The following is a 23,328-nucleotide window of genomic DNA, read 5'->3' on the forward strand; positions in this document are numbered from 1 at the left end:
AGACAACTCTTACTTCCTGGAGCAGACTCTTTATTGGCTAGACGTGGGTATGAATCATCTATTTAACTCATTAATGTGACCAAGGGCGCCGCCATTCCTATTAATAAATGAACTGTTGCAACTGTCCATAACCTACTCCCTTCCTGTTTTTGTATTTCATATTTACAGTTATAACCCAGGTATCTTTATTATGAGGCTAATTCAGCTCAAATCTAATTTCCATGAATTTTTATGCAATCCTCCTCTGACAATTTCCGCGTTGTTGGAGCCACTGCGCCGAGGTCTGGAGCCAACAACGCTCCCAGCCATGGGGGGAACATCGGCGCATCTGTAACAGACATCTCACGTGTTGTATTAGCGTCTAATTTGCCGGCATTATTACGACATTAACCGTGATGCTGCAGATATTGAATCTGAAGACGTTCACCCTGTCTCTGTATTAAAAGTTAACACTGTAATCGTTTCCATCTTCTCGCCCGGTAAAGTGCATGTCAGTCGAATGTGCATGACAGCGAATTCGGCGAATGGTTAGTTCAGATGAACAAGGTCTCACAGGGTATTTTTATCTTCAGCTTCTCTGTAATAACGGAACTAACAGGCCAATTACATAAATAAACTGCCGAAAGTCAGCAGACGTTTGAAATGTGTGATGGATGTTGGTTTTAGTCAAGGAAATAGAAATAGACAGCATGCCCATTGCAATTTAACCCCTGAAGTAAACTATGAAGGACACACCAAAAATTTCATCACATACGAGTAAATCCAAACTCTTCCTAGATCTGATGGAATTAGGCTACTCCAGTACTCTTTTTTTTTTTTTTAAATGTCTGTAATCCTGAACATCTTTCATCCATCTACCCATCCACCCATCCATCCATCCATACATACATACACATGACTTATATGACATACCTATTTTAATATACATGTGGATATCAACAAGCTCCTATTTTCTTCTCAATTTCTTTTCTATTAGTGTATTAATACCTTTTGTCAAATGGACCCGACCCCAAGTGGGTGCACTGTGTGCAACTTCCTCTACGACCTTGACATTGAGACGTGCCTGATGCTACTTGACGTACAACTAGTGCGCTGGGAGCATTACGTTTTAGTTGATTCCGATATACGTACTGAGGTGATAAATCACCAAGCTGTCTTTATTCCATAACTGAATGTCTAATGATCATAACTGTCGCGGTACACATAACTGTGGCACTTAGCAGCTTGGCGGGAGCCATGCGCGTGCACTTGGCAGGTTGCTAGTGAGATTTATCTCCCCTAAACTGTATTTGGCCAAGCTCCACGCAGCGATATCCCGTTCGTGGGGCTCTCCACACTATCGAGAGGGTAACGAAGGTGTCACGCGCTGGGATTTGGTATTTGGCTGAGGCCCATTTACAGGGTATGAAACTCCCAAAAATTTCAGCCAGACCACAGGACTGGCTAGCTGAAATACTTGCCAGCCCTGACCAAAACCTGCCTGCCCACTATAATCATATGTTTCTCAGGATAAGCTAACGGGGTTTCTTTTTGGTTACATTTTATCATTCATCTTTACATGTGAATTAATGCTTATCATCGGGAAATATTTTGAATATTTTCACATATGAAATATAACCCGACCGTCGGGCAGGGGGATTTGAAAAATCTGGCAGCCCGAGTTGAAATCAACCCGTCTCGGACGGTCGGGCAGGCAGGTATTTCGAACACTGCCATTTAAGACTGGGCCCATTTAGGATTCAGGTAATACTCAACTATCTGCTGGGATCCGTAGGTGTGTGCCAAGGACACTCATTATAATCTATGATATTTCACAGATGCATGTGTCTTTAAACCGAAGTCTGTGACTTTGGTAGCTACCACGGTGGTATGTTTGAAAGTCATTCAAAGAGACGATTCAGTTCAAACATTACATTCTAATCATTTGGTCACACTCTGTGCCTTACCTCCCCTTTGTCTTGTTTAAGGAAACGACACGTAAATATGTACACGAGAGATGGCATCGCTGTCCTGCGCGAGGAATGAATCTAGCTGTGTCGTGCCACTGACAACCGTCTCCAGGGGGCGCCACGTCAGGCCAGATCGACACTGGCATTCACGACGCATGCGCGTATGTCACAGGACTGTGTGGGACAACTTGATGGTGGTCTGGCACTGACAGGTGGTCGGAATGCAAGGGTGACGGTGTCACTGGGTCACTATGCCAGTAAGATGTATAGCCCACCTTGTTTCGACAATGCAGTAATGGACGGTTCCCAAGATTTATGGGTTAGCGGGGGATTTCCGTAGCCCGACAACATTCACACAATCTGCTTGTCGGAAACAGAATAACCCATTTTGTCTTCTTCACTTGTCACTGTACAATAAAAATTCTTGATTCTTCTTCTTCTTCTTCTTCTTCTTCTTCTTCTTCTTCTTCTTCTTCTTCTTCTTGTCTAGCCATAATCCTAATGCTACACTATCCGAGCCACTTAATATTTGTTTGTTTAACGCCGCACTCAGCAATATTCCAGCTATATAACGGCGGTCTGTAAATCATAAATTTTATTGGTATTCTAGACATACACAAAACTATATTTATTCATTATGCCCCTGAGCAAGGCCACCGGGTTCACTGAAGATTGCTTGTTTTGTGTTTACCTTTTTGTTTAACGCCGCACTCAGCAATATCATAGCTATAAGACGGCGGACTGAAATAGCTGGTATGATGACATGTATTAACCAAGTCAGCGAGTATGACCCCCAAGCCCGTTAGTCGCCTCTTACGACTAGCATGTGTACCACTTCTAACCTGGATCCTCACGGGGTCCTCACAAGGGTTGCTGAAGACCGAACCGATTCTATCCCAGATATTCATTACACTGAGGGAATGGGTAGTCCTGCACCATGACCGTGGAATATATTTATTTTATGAAAAAATAATAATCTAGAAATGCATACAAAAGCAAGTCTAGCCAGCTCAAGCTAACTCTATTCCACAGTCTATGAAATCAGCATAGGGAAATTTTTTTTATTTTTAGAGTCAAGAAGGATATTGTGTAATATAAGATTTCAGAGACTAAATGTTAGTCTAAGGGAATGGGGTACACTAGCATTTAGTTCCAGAAATTAAGTTATCTTTTTTAAAAACATATACCTTTCAAAATAGATTCCAAAACAGAACAGAGCTGAGGCAGTCTCAGCTTGCCAAATCATCCAAGACTTGAGTTGGATTTTTTAAATTATTCTCTAGTTTCTGGGAGACAGACTGGGAGTTGGGGTGACGAAGAGTTCTGAGCTTGGGGTTTATGCCGTTGCAGACAAAAACATGCATGCTTTAAGACTTGTAAAGCTCGATTAATCCGATTCAAAATTAGTGTTTCCAATTTCTGGAACTTGCGGCTTCCTGGATTAACATTCTTTTTTAGTTTACTTTACTCTATAACTCTCAGCTTGATTATGATGCTTGACTTCTGGTCCTTCCTTTCAGAGCTTCTTGACGGAGGTCGGAGGACGGACACCGCACAATGAGACGGGCTGACTGAACAGGGCGACCCAGGTACATGGAGTTGTTACAATACCCTACTCAATATAACACGTCAACGCCAGAGAATAACCAGTCACGATTATCCGCGGAAACAGATTCCATCAGGCGTAAAAGGCAAAATAGTGATGCCAATTATATGAAGAAATCAGTGATGACACCAGGTGTTCGCGAAAAGGGTAAGCATGTCCTGCTGTTTGATGTAGGGTGCCCTATACATTTGATGTAGGATGCCCTATTCATTTGCTGTAGGAGGCCTACTCAGGCGATGTAGGGTGTCCTACTCAGGCGATTTAGAGAGTCTTATTTATTTGATGTGGGACGCCATATTCACTTATTTAGTTATAATGAAACTGTTTGCTTGACATGACGTATTGGACATTTCACATTCACTAATCGTGTTATCTATTCTTGCTCATTTTTAATTGACACTAATGTTTTTACTGATTTTTTTTGGTTATTTTGATTGTACTAGTGGGAGTTGAAGACATGTGACAGAATTGTCACAAGAATTTGTGAAAAGCCTGGTGTGACCTTTATCGCGTGTTAACCATTTATATCCTCCATAACGCTTTATATGCTCCATAAAGCGTATTTTATTAATAAATCAACACTATGGCACATGTTGTTATTTCATGTGAAATTAACTGATTCATGACAAAAAGCGACTTATATTAGTGTATAACACTAACCATTCACTGTGCTCTTCAGAGATGTATATTTTCACATAATGTGGGAACGTACAGCGATTAAAAGTAAATACCTTAAAAGTAAATATTTTAAAATTTAAAACAGTTACAATCACAACATAATGTGACACTATATTATCACAAATATTTACACATGTTTACTATGTGGTGAGCGAAACACCGAGACAACTCTCCACTGATGCTATGCTCTGAATGTGTACAATGGCGTGGTTGTTTGTTGTTGAATGTTGTGGTTGTTTGTTGTTGACGCAATTGTGCCCGTTCAGTCATGGCAACGTAAACAACAAGGCCGTTTCCCAAGATGAGGGGCATTTGACACCAGCGACAATTCGATAATTCGGATTCTAAATGTCTCGATTTAAGCAAATGACCATGTTTATCTTCCACCAGTTGAGGGCACTTCGTACTCGGCTGTAAATAAAAGCAGGGTTAGCAATTTCTATGGAATCCCGTAAGAGCTATTTAGCAAGGATAAAGCGTTATTCAGCAGCAAAACACATTTATATTCTGACACTCAATAACGACAGTGAAATGTTTCAAATCTCCGACACACTAAATGCATTGAAAAATAAGGTTGTTTGCGACACTTTAGCTACATGATGTTAACCTTTCTGTAAACCAACAGGTTTTACGAAGAATTGTAACAGTGGTAATATGTCCCTAGTGGGACACCGTAGGTTTTCCGACACAGCGCGAGGACGTCACAAGGGGCTCCAGCTATGTCGACGCTGGGACCAACATTTTTAAACAGAGGCTCAATGTTAAAAATATGAAATGGCGTTTGAGCGAAATAGATTGAAACAGTTTTCGATATTTCTGACTTTCCTGTGACTATTTGACAGACGCTGCAATAGTGTGACGTCATGGCCTTCAGTGCAATGACCTCTACATTAGGACCATTCATACAACGTGTCTTAGTATTATTTCCAAGCTTATCGTTGTCGTAGCAACCGTGGACAAATTCATAGGGTCACTGGTGGTATTTTATAACCATTCACTCCTAGGTTTAATTTCCGTATACATTAGCGCACAAAACATGAGTTTTACTGTTAGGGTTTTGTGTTTGTACATTTAGTTTGAAGTATATTCAATTAGGAAAAAGTCATCTTGAACAGTGATCGATACTGTAGCATATGGGCATGTCCGCCTCAACGCTCCACAAACTACAGTCCGTGAAACTGAAGAGCCCGACCCTCACACGTTAGAGTTCACCCCTCCCACACGAGAGCCCGACCCTCACACGTTAGAGTTCACCCCTCCCACAGGAGAGCCCGACCCTCACACATTAGAGTTCACACCTCCCACTCGAGAGCCCGACCCTCACACGTAAGAGTTCACCCCTCCCACTCGAGAGCCCGACCCTCACAACTACAGCTAGACCCTCACACATTAGAGTTCACCCCATCCACAGGAGAGCCCGACCCTCACACGTTACTGTTCACCCCTCCCACTCGAGAGCCCGACCCTCACAACTACAGCTAGACCCTCACACATTAGAGTTCACCCCTCCCACAGGAGAGCCCGACCCTAACACATTAGAGTTCACACCGCCCACACGAGAGCCCGGCCCTCACACACTACAGCTAGACCCTCACACGTTAGAGTTCACACCTCCCACACGAGAGCCCGACCCTCACACACTGAAGCCCGACCCTCACACATTAGAGTTCACACCTCCCACACGAGAGCCCGGCCCTCACACACTGAAGCCCGACCCTCACACATTAGAGTTCACACCTCCCACAGGAGAGCCCGACCCTCACACGTTAGAGTTCACACCTCCCACACGAGAGCCCGGCCCTCACACACTGAAGCCCGACCCTCACACATTAGAGTTCACACCTCCCACACGAGAGCCCGACCCTCACAACTACAGCTAGACCCTCACACATTAGAGTTCACCCGTCCCACAGGAGAGCCCGACCCTAACACATTAGAGTTCACACCTCCCACACGAGAGCCCGGCCCTCACACACTGAAGCCCGACCCTCACACATTAGAGTTTACACCTCCCACACGAGAGCCCGACCCTCACACATTAGAGTTCACACCTCCCACACGAGAGCCCGGCCCTCACACACTGAAGCCCGACCCTCACACATTAGAGTTCACACCTCCCACACGAGAGCCCGGCCCTCAAACACTGAAGCCCGACCCTCACACATTAGAGTTCACACCTCCCACACGAGAGCCCGGCCCTCACACACTGAAGCCCGACCCTCACACATTAGAGCCCGACCCTCACACATTAGAGCCCGACACTCACACGCTGAAGCCTGACACTCACACAATAGAACCCGACACTCACACAATACTGCCCCCACCCCCAACGTCAGCACCCACTCCTCCGATGCACATGCTATATATCTACCTCCATACCTATCACACCCATGAGAGCGCCAGTCGCCACTACCATTGGTTCAGTGTATTACCGTCTGGTTGATTGGGAACGAGAAGAGCATATCGAGCCAAAACCATTGCTCCTCGAGGCGTGGTGCGATATCGTGATGTTACCGTTACAAAAAAACAACATCGCTAGCCCGTAGACTTATCGGATATTTGGCAACTTTGTCTAAATAACACTATCAGTTGTACATTTCAATAAAGCACTTAACAAGGGGGTGTGGGACGAGGGTTTCTGCACTGGCACAGACAGGTAAGTCAATAGAGGGCGCTCATTAGCTCTAAAAGCCGGGGATGCACGCAACGATCTCGTGAACTTCAAAGACAGAAAATCATTTCGGCGTTTTTACATGTAAATTAACTCTCAAGTGGGAAGGTTAACCAGTAATATATTTTCACGACAACATTAAACAACATTATTTGCCAATGATACTGGAAAATAATTGGCCTGTGATTGGTTGAAAATATCGGCAGGTTGTGTTTTATCTTTTCTGCTTAATATTTATGACAATCAATAAAAACGGCAATTTCAGAATAGTTTTATAATGACGACCTATCCCTTCAATCGTTTGTCTAGTTCTAGTGAGTGAGTTGAGATTTAACGTCACATCGACAATATTTCAGGCATATCGTGAGTGAGTGAGTGGGCGAGTATGTTTTAACGCCACTTGTATAACATTCCAACAATATCACGGCGGGGACACCAGAAATGGGCTTCACACATTTTACTCATTTTGGGAATCGAGCATGGGTCTTTGGCGTGACGAGCGAACGCTTTAACCACTAGGCTACCCCACCGCCCCTCACCTGTAATACGAGTGAGTGAGTGAGTGAGTGAGTATGGTTTTACGCCGCTTTTAGCAATAATACCGACCGCCCCAGCTGTAATACGACGACGGTCTAGTTCAAACATCACGTTGTGATGACTGAGACAGATGTAGGTATATTGTCTTCCAGGTATTCAATCAGACCACAACATATACCTGTTTTTCGAGTCTGTTGGGTTTTATGCCGCAATAAATATTCCAGCAATATCACGGCGGGGTACACCAGAAATGTAGATTCGAACCGGACCTTCTGCATTACGGGCAAACGTTTAACCACTGCCGCACAGCACCTGTTTATGAAGAGATTGGGGGTTTGCTTTCTAAATGTCAAATGATTTTTCACATGTTTATGAGTGGCATGTTTTGACATCCATGGAATTTACAGGATAAGACAGTAATACTATTCTCTCAGAGTTACGTACAATGACGTTCACACATTTCTTGTATTGGAATGAACCTTGAACCATTATAATAATCAGGCTAAAGTCAGTATTTCTGTAGCAGAATATTATAGAATAATCAGCTTCCATCTACTAAGATCTACTAAGATTGTCTGGTCCAGACTCGATTATTTACAGACCGCCGTCATGTAGCTAGAGTATTGCTGAGTGCGGCGTTAAACAACAAACTCAAGATCTCACCTACAACAATCCCATCTACTAAGATTTGCTGTAGATCTCATCTACTAATATTTCATATACTAAGATCCCCACTGCTAAGATCTACTAATATCTCATCTACTGATATAATTCTTCAGCAACCCATGCTTGCAGTAAAGGGCGACTATGCTTGTCGTAAGAGGAGACTAACGGGATCGGGTGGTCAGGCTCGCTGACTTGGTTGATGCATGTCATCTTATCCCAATGGTGTGGATCGATGCTAATAACAACAATCACTGGATTGTCTGGTCCAGACTCGATTATTCACAGACCGCCGACATATAGCTGGAATATTGCGGTGTTAAACAACAAACAAACAAAACAAAACTAATGTCTCATCGACTATGATGTCATCCTAATCGCTACAAACTGTAACGGTAGGTTTGCCCCAAGTTCTGTGCGCTGTCTCACTGTAAGCTGGGGTGGCAGGCCCATTATGCGCTAACGTCGTCCCGTCAACGTTAATGGACCCTGTGATGGAGGCAAGCCCCCCACGTACTCGAGCATAAAACAATGACAGTTTTAAATCATTTCTCGTAAATACATGAAAAAGATACATGTGCGGTTGGACTGTCTGCCGGGCGGGACTGATCTTGTTGGTGGCGTCATTAGCTCTCATCAATAGCGTGCCATTATGGCTCAGTAGCCGGCGTTACACTTCATTTGGCAATATATAGACACGGAACGTGATTACATAATAACTATTGCTGGTGGTCTGGTTCCCGTAATAGCGTTATGGAATTGCGGAGGAGTCATAAAGCGGGTTATCGCAGATCGAAGAAGGTCGATGTCCGTGCGGCCATTGACCTCATATCGCAGTGTCAGTACCAGTGTGCCATGTCCTCGTACCTCCAAGGAGACAAAGTCGGAGAATGACAAATGTTCACTGACGTTGGTGTAGGTTTTGGCACACTTGCGCCACAGTAAAGTCAGTATGTTCCAGATACATCTATCACCGTACAAGCATTGGTACAAATGTTGTCAATGGTGGTCAAACTAAACTTTTCTATTCGTTGCCGGACCCGTGAAGGTCCGGGTTAGAATAGGTTTTCGGCAACCCATGCTTGTCGTAAGAGGGTGGGGTGAGATAGGGACGGGTTGGCTGGAGGGGGTGGGGGTGGGGGGTGAAGTCAGATGGCAAAGGATAAGGTGGGGTTATGGTCGGGGGTTCGGGGGTTCGGGGGGAGGGGGGAGGGTTGAGATGCGGTAGTTTGGGGGGAGGGTTGAGACGGTGGTGTAGGGCAGGGTTGAGTTGGGGGCGTGGGGGGAGGGTTAAGTCGGGGGTGTAGGGGAGGGTTGAGTCAGGGGTGTGCCGGGAGGGTGGTGAAGTGGGTCTGTCGCCGAGGGTCTCATAAAGCTTAGAATTGGATTATTTGATAAGCTATACGCTCTATGGTCTAGAGACAAGGGACACCCCACCCCCTCCACCATCAAAAGACCCAAGGGTGTACAGTGATGGCCTGGTATACAGTCTAGCTCCGGGAAACATGGCTGCCAACGGTGATACTCCACAGAGTACAATATTGCTTGGAGTCAAGCCATTACAATGTCGGCCGATTTCTATCTTCAAAGATGTTTGTACATGCTTGAATTATTTCCAAATTCACAACACCTGTCGGTGTATAAGTGGGGTCATTTCTATTAAGGAATTAGACACCTTAATTCTTTCATGTCAAATTACAAGAAACCGCTGAAGAGCACGTGTGATTTATTTCAAAGCGTTTCCCATTTGCTCTGCCATAAAACAGCCACAATTATTTCCATGGAACAGTTTAAGTGGGTACTTACTAGATGGCGTGTGAATGATACGAACCATGTAGATAAATATATAACGAAGCACAATTTGAAGAACTCTATGAGTCATGAACAATCTGTTTTTCTGTTCACCTTCACCTTCTTATTCACAGCCTCATGCTTATCATCGTGTACACGGAGAATATACAGGTCCACAGTTGATATTCATCCAGCTCAACATACACGCATTTGATATCATTTACAAACATCAAAAACAGGATAAGTATTCGACTTGGCGAAAACCTCGGTACACAGGGTTCCATTGTTCAAAGTTTAGGCCACGTTTTTAAAAGATTTTATTTACGAATCCGCCGACTTTAAAAAAAATTAAATGTAAAAATAAAATGAAAAGCAGTGTTGTTTTATCCCGCCGACCTGAAATAAGTGAAATATTTAAAAACTCATTTAACGTCGCTATCAAAAAATTCTTGAAAATACTACGATTAAACCTGTTGATAATGTATCGTATAAACTTCAAAACACAACGAAATTATATATATATTCCGACTTGAATTTTGCGGCCAAAAACCCGTTAAATAAAAAAGAAAGTCTGGCCTTGGAAACACATATTTTCTAGCTACAATTAAGGCCGGGAACTCCGCGGATGAGATGCCTGTATTATACCCATGAAGAGAATCGAGCGCCGGCCTTTGGAGTAAATACGTGTTCTTTTATCAACAAAGTATGTCGTAACGTAATTGTATTAATGTGTTTCTTCAGAAAAGAAATACTTACAAAGGGTGCCAATTTAGTATTACACTTTATGAACAGCTGTGACAACATATAGTGTTTTGGTAATTGTATGTTTAGTATTCCACTTTATGAACAGCTGTGACAACATATAGTGTGGTGGAAAATGTATGTTTAGTATTACACTTCATGAACAGCTGTGACAACATATAGTGTGGTGGAAATTGTATGTTTAGTATTACACTTTATGAGCAGCTGTGACAACATATAGTGTGTTGGTATTTCTATGTTTAATGTTACACTTTATAAGTAGCTGTGACAACATATAGTGTGGTGGTAATTGTATGTTTAGTATTACACTTCATGAACAGCTGTGACAACATATAGTGTGGTGGAAATGGTATGTTTAGTATTACACTTAATGAACAGCTGTGACAACATATAGTGTGGTGGAAATGGTATGTTTAGTATTACACTTTATGAACAGCTGTGACAACATATAGTGTGGTCGAAATGGTATGTTTAGTATTACACTTAATGAACAGCTGTGAAAGCATATAGTGTGGTGGTAATTGTATGTTTAGTATTACACTTTATGAGCAGCTGTGAGAACATATAGTGTGTTGGTAATTGTATGTTTAGTATAACACTTTATGAGCAGCTGTGACAACATATAGTGTGGTGGAAATGGTATGTTTAGTATTACACTTTATGAACAGCTGTGAGAACATATAGTGTGGTGGTAATTGTATGTTCAGTATTACACTTTATGAACAGCTGTGACAACATATAGTGTTTTGGTAATTGTATGTTTAGTATTACACTTCATGAACAGCTGTGACAACATATAGTGTGGTGGTAATTGTATGTTCAGTATTACCCTTTATGAACAGCTGTGACAACATATAGTGTGTTGGTATTTCTATGTTTAATGTTACACTTTATAAGTAGCTGTGACAACATATAGTGTGGTGGTAATTGTATGTTTAGTATTACACTTCATGAACAGCTGTGACAACATATAGTGTGGTGGTAATTGTATGTTCAGTATTACCCTTTATGAATGTAGAACGAGCTGTGTCCCATGTCTTCACCTATCTGTTGTTCTAACGCTAGGGGAACATGTACCTCATCTCAACCGTTCAAGTCGTTATGTTCCGGCGAATATATGGCAGTAACTAGAGAAGGTAGGCCTGTACAAGTCACTCGGGACACTCAGCTTCACAGTCGTAACCACTGGAAGTGTCCAGTAGGTTGGGCCCATATTGTTGTTTCTCGCCTTGAGGGTACAATGTGAGCTGGGGGCTTCTTCAACAACTACAAGTAACAAACGTATATCAGAGCACTTCTTTCCGTGAACAACACACACACACAACAACAGCAAAAAAACAAATAAACATATTATCATTGTATCATCGTTGTTTTTAACTATAATGTCATCTTTGACATGTAGATGTTTTGATATTTCAGACAAAAAGTATCGGCGGAACTCAGATGTGGCTGATCGTGACAGAGAAGCAGCGTATTATCTGAAAGTATCGGTAGATCTCAGATGTGGCTGATCGTGACAGAGAAGCAGCGTATTATCTGAAAGTATCGGTAGATCTCAGATGTGGCTGATCGTGACAGAGAAGCAGCGTATTATCTGAAAGTATCGGTGGAACTCAGATATAACTGATCGTGACAGAGCAGCAGCGTATTTTAGAAAGTATCGGCTGAACTCAGATGTGGCCCGGCCATCGCAGAATCAGTTATAATTCTTCAGCTTCGATAAAAAAACACTCGCTGTCAAAGATCTGTTAAAGATCCCCCCAGTGAAAGAAACATGACATAAATTGCCGTGCAAAAGAAAGCATACACCCATGTTTGATGGTGGCAGAACTTAACAAACAGGAAATGGTTATTCGGTGGCGATATCTTTGATACGGGTATCAAGGGTTTTTTACCTTAAGTTTGCAGTGTTTCTGATACTGTTTTCATCCCAAAAACGTTGGTAATGTTTTAGTCAATTTTTAAGAGTAAACCTTCCTTTGCCCGGCAGTTTATGAACATTTTCATACAACAAAGAAACGACAAAGATATTGAGTCATCTTAGAATACCTGGCTTAGTGGAAGTGACAGATCTAAACTAAAGCTTCCGTCATGGGGTCTTTTCTGATAAAACCCTGATAAGTCTATCTAATACACTTCTTCAAAACACGCGAGCGCATTCTTCGCATATATACTGTTGGCTTGGGACGGGTCTCGCTACAGGAATTCCCCTGCCAAATTAATTCACATATTCAACGTTGTACAGAAAGGTGGGTCGTATGCTTCCTGGCTCCGTACGAGACATCTGCAGCGGCTTCTCACTAATAGCCCTACTTAACACATATTGCCACATATTTAATTCTCAAGCAGGTTTGTTTACAGCGGGAATGTGCACGAGGTGGGTGTCGACTGGGCGTGTCGGTCGACACGCTGCCAAGAATGCCAGCGAGCGTCAGTCAGCCACGGTTCAGACTACACACCGAGAACCAGGAACACACTGCCGGCAAATACTTCCATAAAACTGCACATTACCGGCAAATACTTTCCTAATAACCTACACGAAAGAACATCGAGGAAATTATTTTGTTAATCTTCCAATGCACAAAAACTGCGTGTGTTTCTTTTAATAGTTCCGCTGGCATGTTTTGGCACTGACAAGAATTGAGTCTTGATTTAGACCCTGTCGTGGTCGTTTTTCTACGATTACGTAATTACAATACAAGCGACTGTTCCACGTGAAGTTCCCTGGCTCACATCAACGTTCTATTTAGTGATAACCGAAAAACATCATGTGTTCTAATCGGGTCAGTATAGGAACTAGAATCTCGACCAAACTGCAATAACGGTTTGGAGGAGTAGGATACTTTAACAGGCAAACAGAAGGGGATATTTAATTCGGGCGCAAAAGATTCCCATTGAATTTTTTGGGTTTTTGTTTATTCCAGCTATATTATCGAATTTCCACAGACAATCCAGTGATTGACATTGTGAACATCAACCGAGTCAGCAAGCCTGTCCACCCGATCCCGTTAGTCGCATCTTACGACAAGCATGGGTTGCTGAAGACCAATTCCTACCCGTATGTTTACGGGGGTGAGTGAATGTTGTTTAGAGGCGCAAATGCCAGATGTGAAACGAAGAGTCCGTAAATAATCGAGCCTGGGTCAGAGAATTGGTTGTTGATACCACGAACAACGATCAAAGCACCTCATACAATCATCCAGGTGACACTTTAACTCTCGTCAGTAGGCTCAATGAGACATATTGTACCGAGAACCACTTCCAGATGAGAATCCCTCGGAGCACCAGATTCTGAAGCTGTGAAAACAACACACACGCACGCACGCACGCACGCACGCACGCACGCACGCACGCACGCACGCACGCACACTAACACATTCACACATGGTGTCAAATGCCCGCTTAAGTACCGGAGTAGCCTTGCTTCTAGGCTGTACTGAATGATAAGCCCATGGGTGTACAATAATTCTATCGTTATTAGAGGCAAGTCTAGATACGTGGACAGTACTCTAGGGACCCCAGTCTCTTATAGGGACAACTTGTTCTTATTATTTATATAATCCTGAAATTATGACTTAAACTATTTTTTGTCTTAGAGACTTGTGCAAGTCTTGTGTCGGTGTTTCATCAATCTTTGTTAGATGTCACTCCGCGTGGGGATCCCGGGTTACACCAGGTTCCCAGGTCAACCTATGCTGGTCGTAAGAGGCGACTGTGTGGACTGCATGGTCAGGCAGAGTGTCCTTGTTAAAGTGTGCTATCATAATATGAATCACTGAATTGCCTGGGTCTGATTCGATTAGTTTCAGGATGCCGTCATATTGCTCGAATATTGAATAGTGCGGCGTAAAACAACCTAACCTTCAGGTCGAGCCATTTGGGTGTCCTTGCTCCGCGGCATAGTGAATAAATATTGTTTGGAGCATATTTTGAATACCACACGTTTCAATACATCAGGTTTAATGTTCTTTGGTATTTTAAGTAAAGCAGGTACAGATGACCTGACTTGACCTCGTCACGTGACACAAGGTTGTACCTGCATATTCAAAAACACTTTGTACTTTGGAAAGTATTTGATAGATATAGATATGGTTAAATATAGAATAGCATTGACTAAATAAAGATTAAGTTGGCATAATATTATGATGAAAGAGGAAGATGGTTCGCTTTTAAGTTACAGCTTGGTGAAAGACTTTCCTCCTTTTGCAGTCATGATATTGAGGATGAATGCCATGTTATAATGGTATGCTGAGGTTTGGCGTTAAACAAGAAACAAACAATATTATATAAAATATGTGTTACATGTATGACTAATCTTTATTATACGTGACATATGTTATCTAATTAATATCAGTACGGCGTTTTAGGGCTTAATAACATGTTTATCTCATCTCGTCATGACTAAACAAAGTGGACATTTTCACTCGTGGCTTCGAAAATAGCAACTGTTTCAGGTAACTGGATGAAGGGAAGATATCATTAGACAAGATTAGCCACGTATCATGGCTGTATGTTAGGATAACCTACTTGTACGTGACTTATCTTGACATTAAGGGGTACCTGTTCCTGGGAACTAAAAGTGATCGGGACTCCGTTGATTAACTAGGAAGTTCTTCTCTAGATATTACTGATGGCCAAAAAGTCGATGTCGATATTCCGCCTATTTCAATATAGTCGTTTCATATAAACATACTTATTATGTTTCTTTATTCCTCGAAACGCAAATACAGCGGTACACTGTCGGACAAAAGAAAGTATACACTCTTGTTTCATGGTGGCTAAAAGGAAACGAAGAGAAATGGTAATTCCATGGTGATATATTTGATACGGGTTTCGGAGCCTGTTTTCAACCTAGTAACGTTTTGACACTGTTTGTAAATTTTTTGGTGAAATCTAAATTTAATGTTGAAGTGTATACGTTCCTTTGCCGGGCAGTTTAGTACATACGCTCTAAAAGTGTGCCCAGCTGTCTACCCCCCATCACCCCCACCCTCACCCCCACCCCCACGCCATACACTAACGCCTCCTTTCACCCCTTCAGCGCGACACTTGGCGGCGGGACAGACACACTGACATACCCAAGGGAGCCATGCATCCATCTTCACTACAGCAACCATCCTCTCCATCTGGAAAATGCATTAAGGGAAGAGCTGGCCTTTACTTACTAATATACACGTCAGCTCTGTACTCTCAGGCTACGTGTCAGGAATCAACTCTAATACTGGACGCGCTCCGTCACCCAGGGGAGTGGGTCTGTTGAGAAGTCACCGTGTCAGATGTCGTGGTGGTAGGTCACATACCATCACCACGCCGCCTATGTTCGATAGACCGCCCCCGTGGTCTAGTGTCTGTCCGGAGAGCGAAAGGTCCGGGGTTCGATCCCCGGTCGCTTCATTCAACAAAAGAGCGTTAAAAGATGGTACTTGTTGTTACCCTGCCTGGCGCTAGGGGCTAAAACAAGGACTGTTCGGCTTGGAGTCAGGATACTGTGTCTCAGTAGGGTATTCATGTTAAACTGAGGCTAGCACTATAAAATCGGCATCAGTCCGGACTAGAACAAGCAGCCACACACACACACACACACACACACACACACACACACACACACACACACACACACACACACACACACACACACACACACACACACACACACACACACACACACACACACACTGGGTGCATATCAGTATATAAGTCCCACGTCATGGACACGACGTTAAACCCCATTTCACCTCACCTCACCTCCGTTCAATGCCCTGACTTGTGGACAGGTGGCGAGTTCATTGACCTTCATATTGTCACGATTCTCTCATTTACTAATTGACGCAAACACGACGAGGCATATCCTGCACGACATCAGGACACAGAGAGCATTAATAACTTATCCATGGTGGGTTCAGCCCGCAATCAGCTCTGTGGCAGTGTCAGTTGTCATCCCTGCCATCAGACCTCTCAGTCCCACGTCTCAGTCCCACGTCTCAGTCCCACCTCTCACGTCACAGTCCCACGTCTCACGTCTCAGTCCCACGTCACAGTCCCACGTCTCAGTCCCACGTCTCAGTCCCACCTCTCACGTCTCAGTCCCACGTCTCAGTCCCACCTCTCAGTCCCACGTCTCAGTCCCACGTATCAGTCCCACATCTCAGTCCCACGTCACAGTTCCACGTCACAGTCCCACGTCTCAGTCCCACGTCTCACGTCTCAGTCCCACGTCTCAGTCCCACCTCTCAGTCCCACGTCTCAGTCCCACCTCTCACGTCTCAGTCCCACGTCTCACGTCTCAGTCCCACGTCTCAGTCCCACGTCTCAGTCCCACCTCTCAGTCCCACGTCTCAGTCCCACGTATCAGTCCCACATCTCAGTCCCACGTCACAGTCCCACGTCACAGTCCCACGTCTCAGTCCCACGTCTCGTGTCTCAGTCCCACGTCTCAGTCCCACGTCTCAGTCCCACGTCTCAGTCCCACGTCTCAGTCCCAAGTCTCAGTCCCACTTCTCAGTCCCACGTCTCAGTCCCACGTCTCAGTCCCAAGTCTCAGTTCAACGTCACAGTCCCACGTCACAGTCCCACGTCTCACGTCTCAGTCCCACGTCTCAGTCCCACGTCTCAGTCCCACGTCTCAGTCCCACGTCACAGTCCCACGTCACAGTCCCACGTCTCAGTCCCACGTCTCACGTCTCAGTCCCACGTCTCAGTCCCACGTCTCAGTCCCACGTCACAGTCCCACCTCTCAGTCCCACGTCTCACGTCTCAGTCCCACGTCTCAGTCCCACGTCTCAGTCCCACGTCACAGTCCCACCTCTCAGTCCCACCTCTCAGGCCCACTTCTCAGTCCAACGTCACAGTCCAACGTCACAGTCCCAAGTCTCACGTCTCAGTCCCACGTCTCAGTCCCACGTCTCAGTCTCACGTCACAGTCCCACCTCTCAGTCCCACGTCTCACGTCTCAGTCCCACGTCTCAGTCCCACGTCTCAGTCCCACGTCACAGTCCCACCTCTCAGTCCCACCTCTCAGACCCACTTCTCAGTCCAACGTCACAGTCCAACGTCACAGTCCCAAGTCTCACGTCTCAGTCCCACGTCTCAGTCCCACGTCTCAGTCCCACGTCACAGTCCCACCTCTCAGTCCCACGTCTCACGTCTCAGTCCCACGTCTCAGTCCCACGTCTCAGTCCCACGTCACAGTCCCACCTCTCAGTCCCACCTCTCAGTCCCACGTCTCAGTCCCACATCACAGTCCCACCTCTTAGTCCCACGTCTCAGTCCCACGTCTCAGTCCCACGTCACAGTCCCACGTCTTAGTCCCACGTCACAGTCCCACGTCTCAGTCCCAGTCCTACGTCTCAGTCCCACGTCTCAGTCCCACGTCACAGTCCCACGTCCCAGTCCCAGTCCCAGTCCCAGTCCCGTGTATAACGTGTATAATGACCTGTAGTTGTGTCAGTTTTACTTGTTTAAAATCCACGTTCAGAAGAATCCAGTGAATTCCTGGCTCGGAATCAGCTGCGAGTTCAATGACGTGACGTCGTGATCATGGTTTAACTGACGTTATTTAATGTTAATGGGTTTAGCGTTGAGGCACGCTGGTTAGTGTGTATATAGTGTATAGTGTGTAGGTCATGGGTATCAGACACGCTGGTTAGTGTGTATATAGTGTTTAGTGTGTAGGTCATGGGTATCAGACACGCTGGTTAGTGTGTATATGTATATAGTATATAGTGTGTAGGTCATGGGTATGAGACCCGCCGGTTAGTGTGTATATAGTGTTTAGTGTGTAGGTCATGGGTATCAGACACGCTGATTAGTGTGTATATAGTGTATAGTGTGTAGGTCATGGGTATCAGACACGCTGGTTAGTGTGTATATAGTGTTTAGTGTGTAGGTCATGGGTATCAGACTCGCTGGTTAGTGTGTATATAGTGTTTAGTGTGTAGGTCATGGGTATCAGACACGCTGATTAGTGTGTATATAGTGTTTAGTGTGTAGGTCATGGGTATCAGACACGCTGGTTAGTGTGTATATAGTGTTTAGTGTGTAGGTCATGGGTATCAGACACGCTGGTTAGTGTTTATATAGTGTATAGTGTGTAGGTCATGGGTATCAGACCCGCTGGTTAGTGTGTATATAGTGTATAGTGTGTAGGTCATGGGTATCAGACACGCTGGTTAGTGTTTATATAGTGTTTAGTGTGTAGGTCATGGGTATCAGAGACGCTGGTTAGTGTGTACATAGTGTTTAGTGTGTAGGTCATGGGTATCAGACACGCTGGTTAGTGTTTATATAGTGTTTAGTGTGTAGGTCATGGGTATCAGACACGCTGGTTAGTGTTTATATAGTGTTTAGTGTGTAGGTCATGGGTATCAGACACGCTGGTTAGTGTGTATATAGTGTATAGTGTGTAGGTCATGGGTATCAGACCCGCTGGTTAGTGTGTATATAGTGTTTAGTGTGTAGGTCATGGGTATCAGAGACGCTGGTTAGTGTGTACATAGTGTTTAGTGTGTAGGTCATGGGTATCAGACCCGCTGGTTAGTGTGTACATAGTGTTTAGTGTGTAGGTCATGGGTATCAGACCCGCTGGTTAGTGTGTATATAGTGTTTAGTGTGTAGGTCATGGGTATCAGACACGCTGGTTAGTGTGTATATAGTGTTTAGTGTGTAGGTCATGGGTATCAGACACGCTGGTTAGTGTGTATATAGTGTTTAGTGTGTAGGTCATGGGTATCAGACACGCTGGTTAGTGTTTATATAGTGTATAGTGTGTAGGTCATGGGTATCAGACACGCTGGTTAGTGTGTATATAGTGTCTAGTGTGTAGGTCATGGGTATCAGACACGCTGGTTAGTGTGTATATGTATATAGTATATAGTGTGTAGGTCATGGGTATGAGACCCGCCGGTTAGTGTGTAAATAGTGTTTAGTGTGTAGGTCATGGGTATCAGACCCGCTGGTTAGTGTGTATATAGTGTTTAGTGTGTAGGTCATGGGTATCAGACACGCTGATTAGTGTGTATATAGTGTATAGTGTGTAGGTCATGGGTATGAGACCCGCCGGTTAGTGTGTATATAGTGTTTAGTGTGTAGGTCATGGGTATCAGACACGCTGATTAGTGTGTATATAGTGTATAGTGTGTAGGTCATGGGTATCAGACACGCTGGTTAGTGTGTAGGTCATGGGTAAATCATTGGAAAATGGCAACTATGCGTGTCGTAAGAGGCGACTAACGGGATAGGGTGGTCAGGCTTGGTGGATGCATGTCATCGTATCACAGTAGCATAGATCGATGCTCATGATATCAATCACTGGATTGTCTGGTCGGCACTCGATTATTTACACACCGCCGTTACATAGCTGGTTATATTGCTTCGTGTGGCGTTAAACAACAAACAACGACTGGCAACAACATCGGGTACTGGTCATGGGCTGTATGACGGAAGCCTAATATGGTCATGGGTTGTACGACGGAAGCCAAAGAGGGTCATGGGGTGTATGGCGGAAGCCACAGAGTGTCACTGGGTGTATGGCGGAAGCCACAGAGTGTCACTGGGTGTATGGCGGAAGCCACAGAGTGTCACTGGGTGTATGGCGGAAGCCACAGAGGGTCATGGGATGTATGGCGGAAGCCACAGAGGGTCATGGGCTGAATGACGGAAGCCACAGAGGGCCATGGGCTGAATGACGGAAGCCACAGAGGGTCATGGGATGTATGACGGAAGCCACAGAGGGCCATGGGCTGTATGATGGAAGCCACAGAGGGCCATGGGCTGTATGATGGAAGCCACAGAGGGTCATGGGCTGTATGATGGAAGCCACAGAGGGTCATGAGCTGTTTGACGGAAGCCACAGAGGGCCATGGGCTGTATGATGGAAGCCACAGAGGGTCATGAGCTGTTTGCCGGAAGCCACAGAGGGCCATGGGCTGTTTGACGGAAGCAACAGAGGGCCATGGGCAGTATGATGGAAGCCACAGAGGGTCATGAGCTGTTTGACGGAAGCCACAGAGGGCCATGGGCTGTATGATGGAAGCCACAGAGGGTCATGAGCTGTTTGCCGGAAGCCACAGAGGGCCATGGGCTGTTTGACGGAAGCAACAGAGGGCCATGGGCAGTATGATGGAAGCCACAGAGGGCCATGGGCTGTATGATGGAAGCCACAGAGGGCCATGGGCTGTATGATGGAAGCCACAGAGGGCCATGGGCTGTATGATGGAAGCCACAGAGGGCCATGGGCTGTATGATGGAAGCCACAGAGGGCCATGGGCTGTTTGACGGAAGCAACAGAGGGCCATGGGCTGTATGATGGAAGCCACAGAGGGCCATGGGCTGTATGATGGAAGCCACAGAGGGCCATGGGCTGTATGACGGAAGCCACAGAGGGCCATGGGCTGTATGACGGAAGCCACAGAGGGCCATGGGCTGTTTGACGGAAGCCATAGAGGGCCATGGGCTGTAGGACGGAAGCCACAGAGGGCCATGGGCTGTATGATGGAAGCCACAGAGGGCCATGGGCTGTATGATGGAAGCCACAGAGGGCCATGGGCTGTATGACGGAAGCCACAGAGGGCCATGGGCTGTATGACGGAAGCCACAGAGGGCCATGGGCTGTTTGACGGAAGCCACAGAGGGCCATGGGCTGTATGATGGAAGCCACAGAGGGCCATGGGCTGTAGGATGGAAGCCAAAGAGGGCCATGGGCTGTATGACGGAAGCCACAGAGGGCCATGGGCTGTATGATGGAAGCCACAGAGGGCCATGGGCTGTATGACGGAAGCCACAGAGGGCCATGGGCTGTATGACGGAAGCCACAGAGGGCCATGGGCTGTATGATGGAAGCCACAGAGGGCCATGGGCTGTATGATGGAAGCCACAGAGGGCCATGGGCTGTAGGATGGAAGCCACAGAGGGCCATGGGCTGTAGGATGGAAGCCACAGAGGGTCATGGGCTGTATGATGGAAGCCACAGAGGGTCATGGGCTGTATGATGGAAGCCACAGAGGGTCATGGGCTGTAGGACGGGGGCCACAGAGGGCCATGGGCAGTATGACGGAAGCCACAGAGGGCCATGGGCTGTATGACGGAAGCCACAGAGGGTCATTGGCTGTATGATGGAAGCCACAGAGGGTCATGGGCTGTAGGACGGGGGCCACAGAGGGTCATGGGATGTAGGACGGGGGCCACAGAGGGTCATGGGCTGTATGACGGAAGCCACAGAGGGTCATGGGCTGTAGGACGGGGGGCAAAGAGGGTCATTTGGTGTATGACGGAAGCCACAGAGGGTCATGGGATGTAGGACGGGGGGCACAGAGGGTCATTTGGTGTATGACGGAAGCCACAGAGGGTCATGGGATGTAGGACGGAAGCCACAGGGGGTCATGGGCTGTATGACGGAAGCCACAGAGGGTCATGGGCTGTATGACTAATTCCTGAGAGGGTCATTGGCTGTATGGCAGAAGCCACAGGGGGTCATGGGCTGTAGGACGGAAGCCACAAAGGGTCATGGGGTATAGGACGGAAGCCACAGAAGGTCATGGGATGTATGATGGAAGCCACAGGGGGTCATGGGCTGTAGGACGGGGGGCACAGAGGGTCATGGGGTGTATGACGGAAGCCACAGAAGGTCATGGGATGTATGATGGAAGCCACAGGGGGTCATGGGCTGTATGACGGAAGCCACAGAGGGTCATGGGCTGTAGGACGGGGGGCACAGAGGGTCATGGGGTGTAGGACGGATGCCACAGAGGGTCATGGGGTGTAGGACGGAAGCCACAGAGGGTCATGGGCTGTATGATGGAAGCCACAGAGGGTCATGGGCTGTAGGACGGGGGGCACAGAGGGTCATGGGCTGTAGGACGGGGGGCACAGAGGGTCATGGGCTGTAGGACGGGGGGCACAGAGGGTCATGGGCTGTAGGACGGGGGGCACAGAGGGTCATGGGCTGTAGGACGGGGGGCACAGAGGGTCATGGGCTGTAGGACGGGGGGCACAGAGGGTCATGGGCTGTATGACGGAAGCCTCAGAGGGTCATGGGCTGTATGGCGGAAGCCACAGAGGCTCATGGGCTGTATGGCGGAAGCCACAGAGGGTCATTGGCTGTATGGCGGAAGCCTCAGAGGGTCATGGGTTGGAGGACGGAAGCCACAGGCCATGGGGTCTCAGGTGGGGAGAACGCAGTCACTTCCAAATATAAGACATATTAACTCCATGTGTGGCCATACCAACACACAAGATTAATATATAGGAACATTTCCGTCTGTCCACTGATTGCAAGATAACTCACAGAGCCACATTATCCAGACTGAGACACAGGAAGGTCCCGGCAGGTGGCGCGTCTTGTCCCTCCTATGCAGATACTATTATTCATCCCGACATTAAAGCAGCAGCACATTGAAGTCAGTCATGGACACTACTGACCTCTTCACACACTTCCTCAACGGCTCACGTGATCTTGACCGGTGAGCCATCAGCATGGCACCACGGCTCTTACTGGAAGACCCCATGGCATTCCGACTGTTGAAACTAATAGGTCTAGATGGGCGGGCGACAGTACAAAGATGCAAGTCTTTAAGAGGAAAGCTATTTCTTGACTTATTTAAGTTTAGATTTTGTTAACTTTATTTGATTGTACTATATATACTCTTTGGAAAATTTTCCAGACAAAATGTAAATGT

General features: G+C 46.0%; 2 protein-coding genes across 2 annotated transcripts; both read left to right on the forward strand.

Moving 5' to 3' along the window:
• Positions 1-2,112: 2,112 nt before the first annotated feature.
• LOC124140735 (extensin-like) lies at positions 2,113-6,113 on the forward strand. The gene is made up of 3 exons (XM_048403185.1): positions 2,113-2,206; positions 5,364-5,559; positions 5,645-6,113. Exons 1-3 carry the CDS (start codon positions 2,113-2,115, stop codon positions 6,111-6,113), a joined length of 759 nt encoding a protein of 252 aa, XP_048259142.1.
• Positions 6,114-16,547: 10,434 nt separating this feature from the next.
• Positions 16,548-18,095, forward strand: LOC125384304 (DNA-directed RNA polymerase II subunit RPB1-like). The gene has a single exon (XM_048403186.1). The coding sequence runs from the start codon at positions 16,548-16,550 to the stop codon at positions 18,093-18,095; it is 1,548 nt and encodes a 515-aa protein (XP_048259143.1).
• Positions 18,096-23,328: the final 5,233 nt, after the last annotated feature.

The sequence above is a fragment of the Haliotis rufescens genome, unplaced genomic scaffold (genome assembly GCF_023055435.1).
Source record: "Haliotis rufescens isolate VD_foot unplaced genomic scaffold, xgHalRufe1.0.p SCAF_3, whole genome shotgun sequence".
NCBI classification, from domain to species: domain Eukaryota; kingdom Metazoa; phylum Mollusca; class Gastropoda; order Lepetellida; family Haliotidae; genus Haliotis; species Haliotis rufescens.

Excerpts from the sequence above, each read along its gene's own strand:
- LOC124140735 (XM_048403185.1), top strand. The coding sequence starts at position 2,113 with ATGTCACAGGACTGTGTGGGACAACTTGATGGTGGTCTGGCACTGACA. Across the intron at positions 2,207-5,363 it reads GTCACTGGGTCACTATGCCA|CATATGGGCATGTCCGCCTC; the intron begins GTAAGATGTATA and ends TCGATACTGTAG. Across the intron at positions 5,560-5,644 it reads CGAGAGCCCGACCCTCACAC|GAGAGCCCGACCCTCACACG; the intron begins GTAAGAGTTCAC and ends CCCCATCCACAG.
- LOC125384304 (XM_048403186.1), top strand. The coding sequence starts at position 16,548 with ATGGTGGGTTCAGCCCGCAATCAGCTCTGTGGCAGTGTCAGTTGTCAT.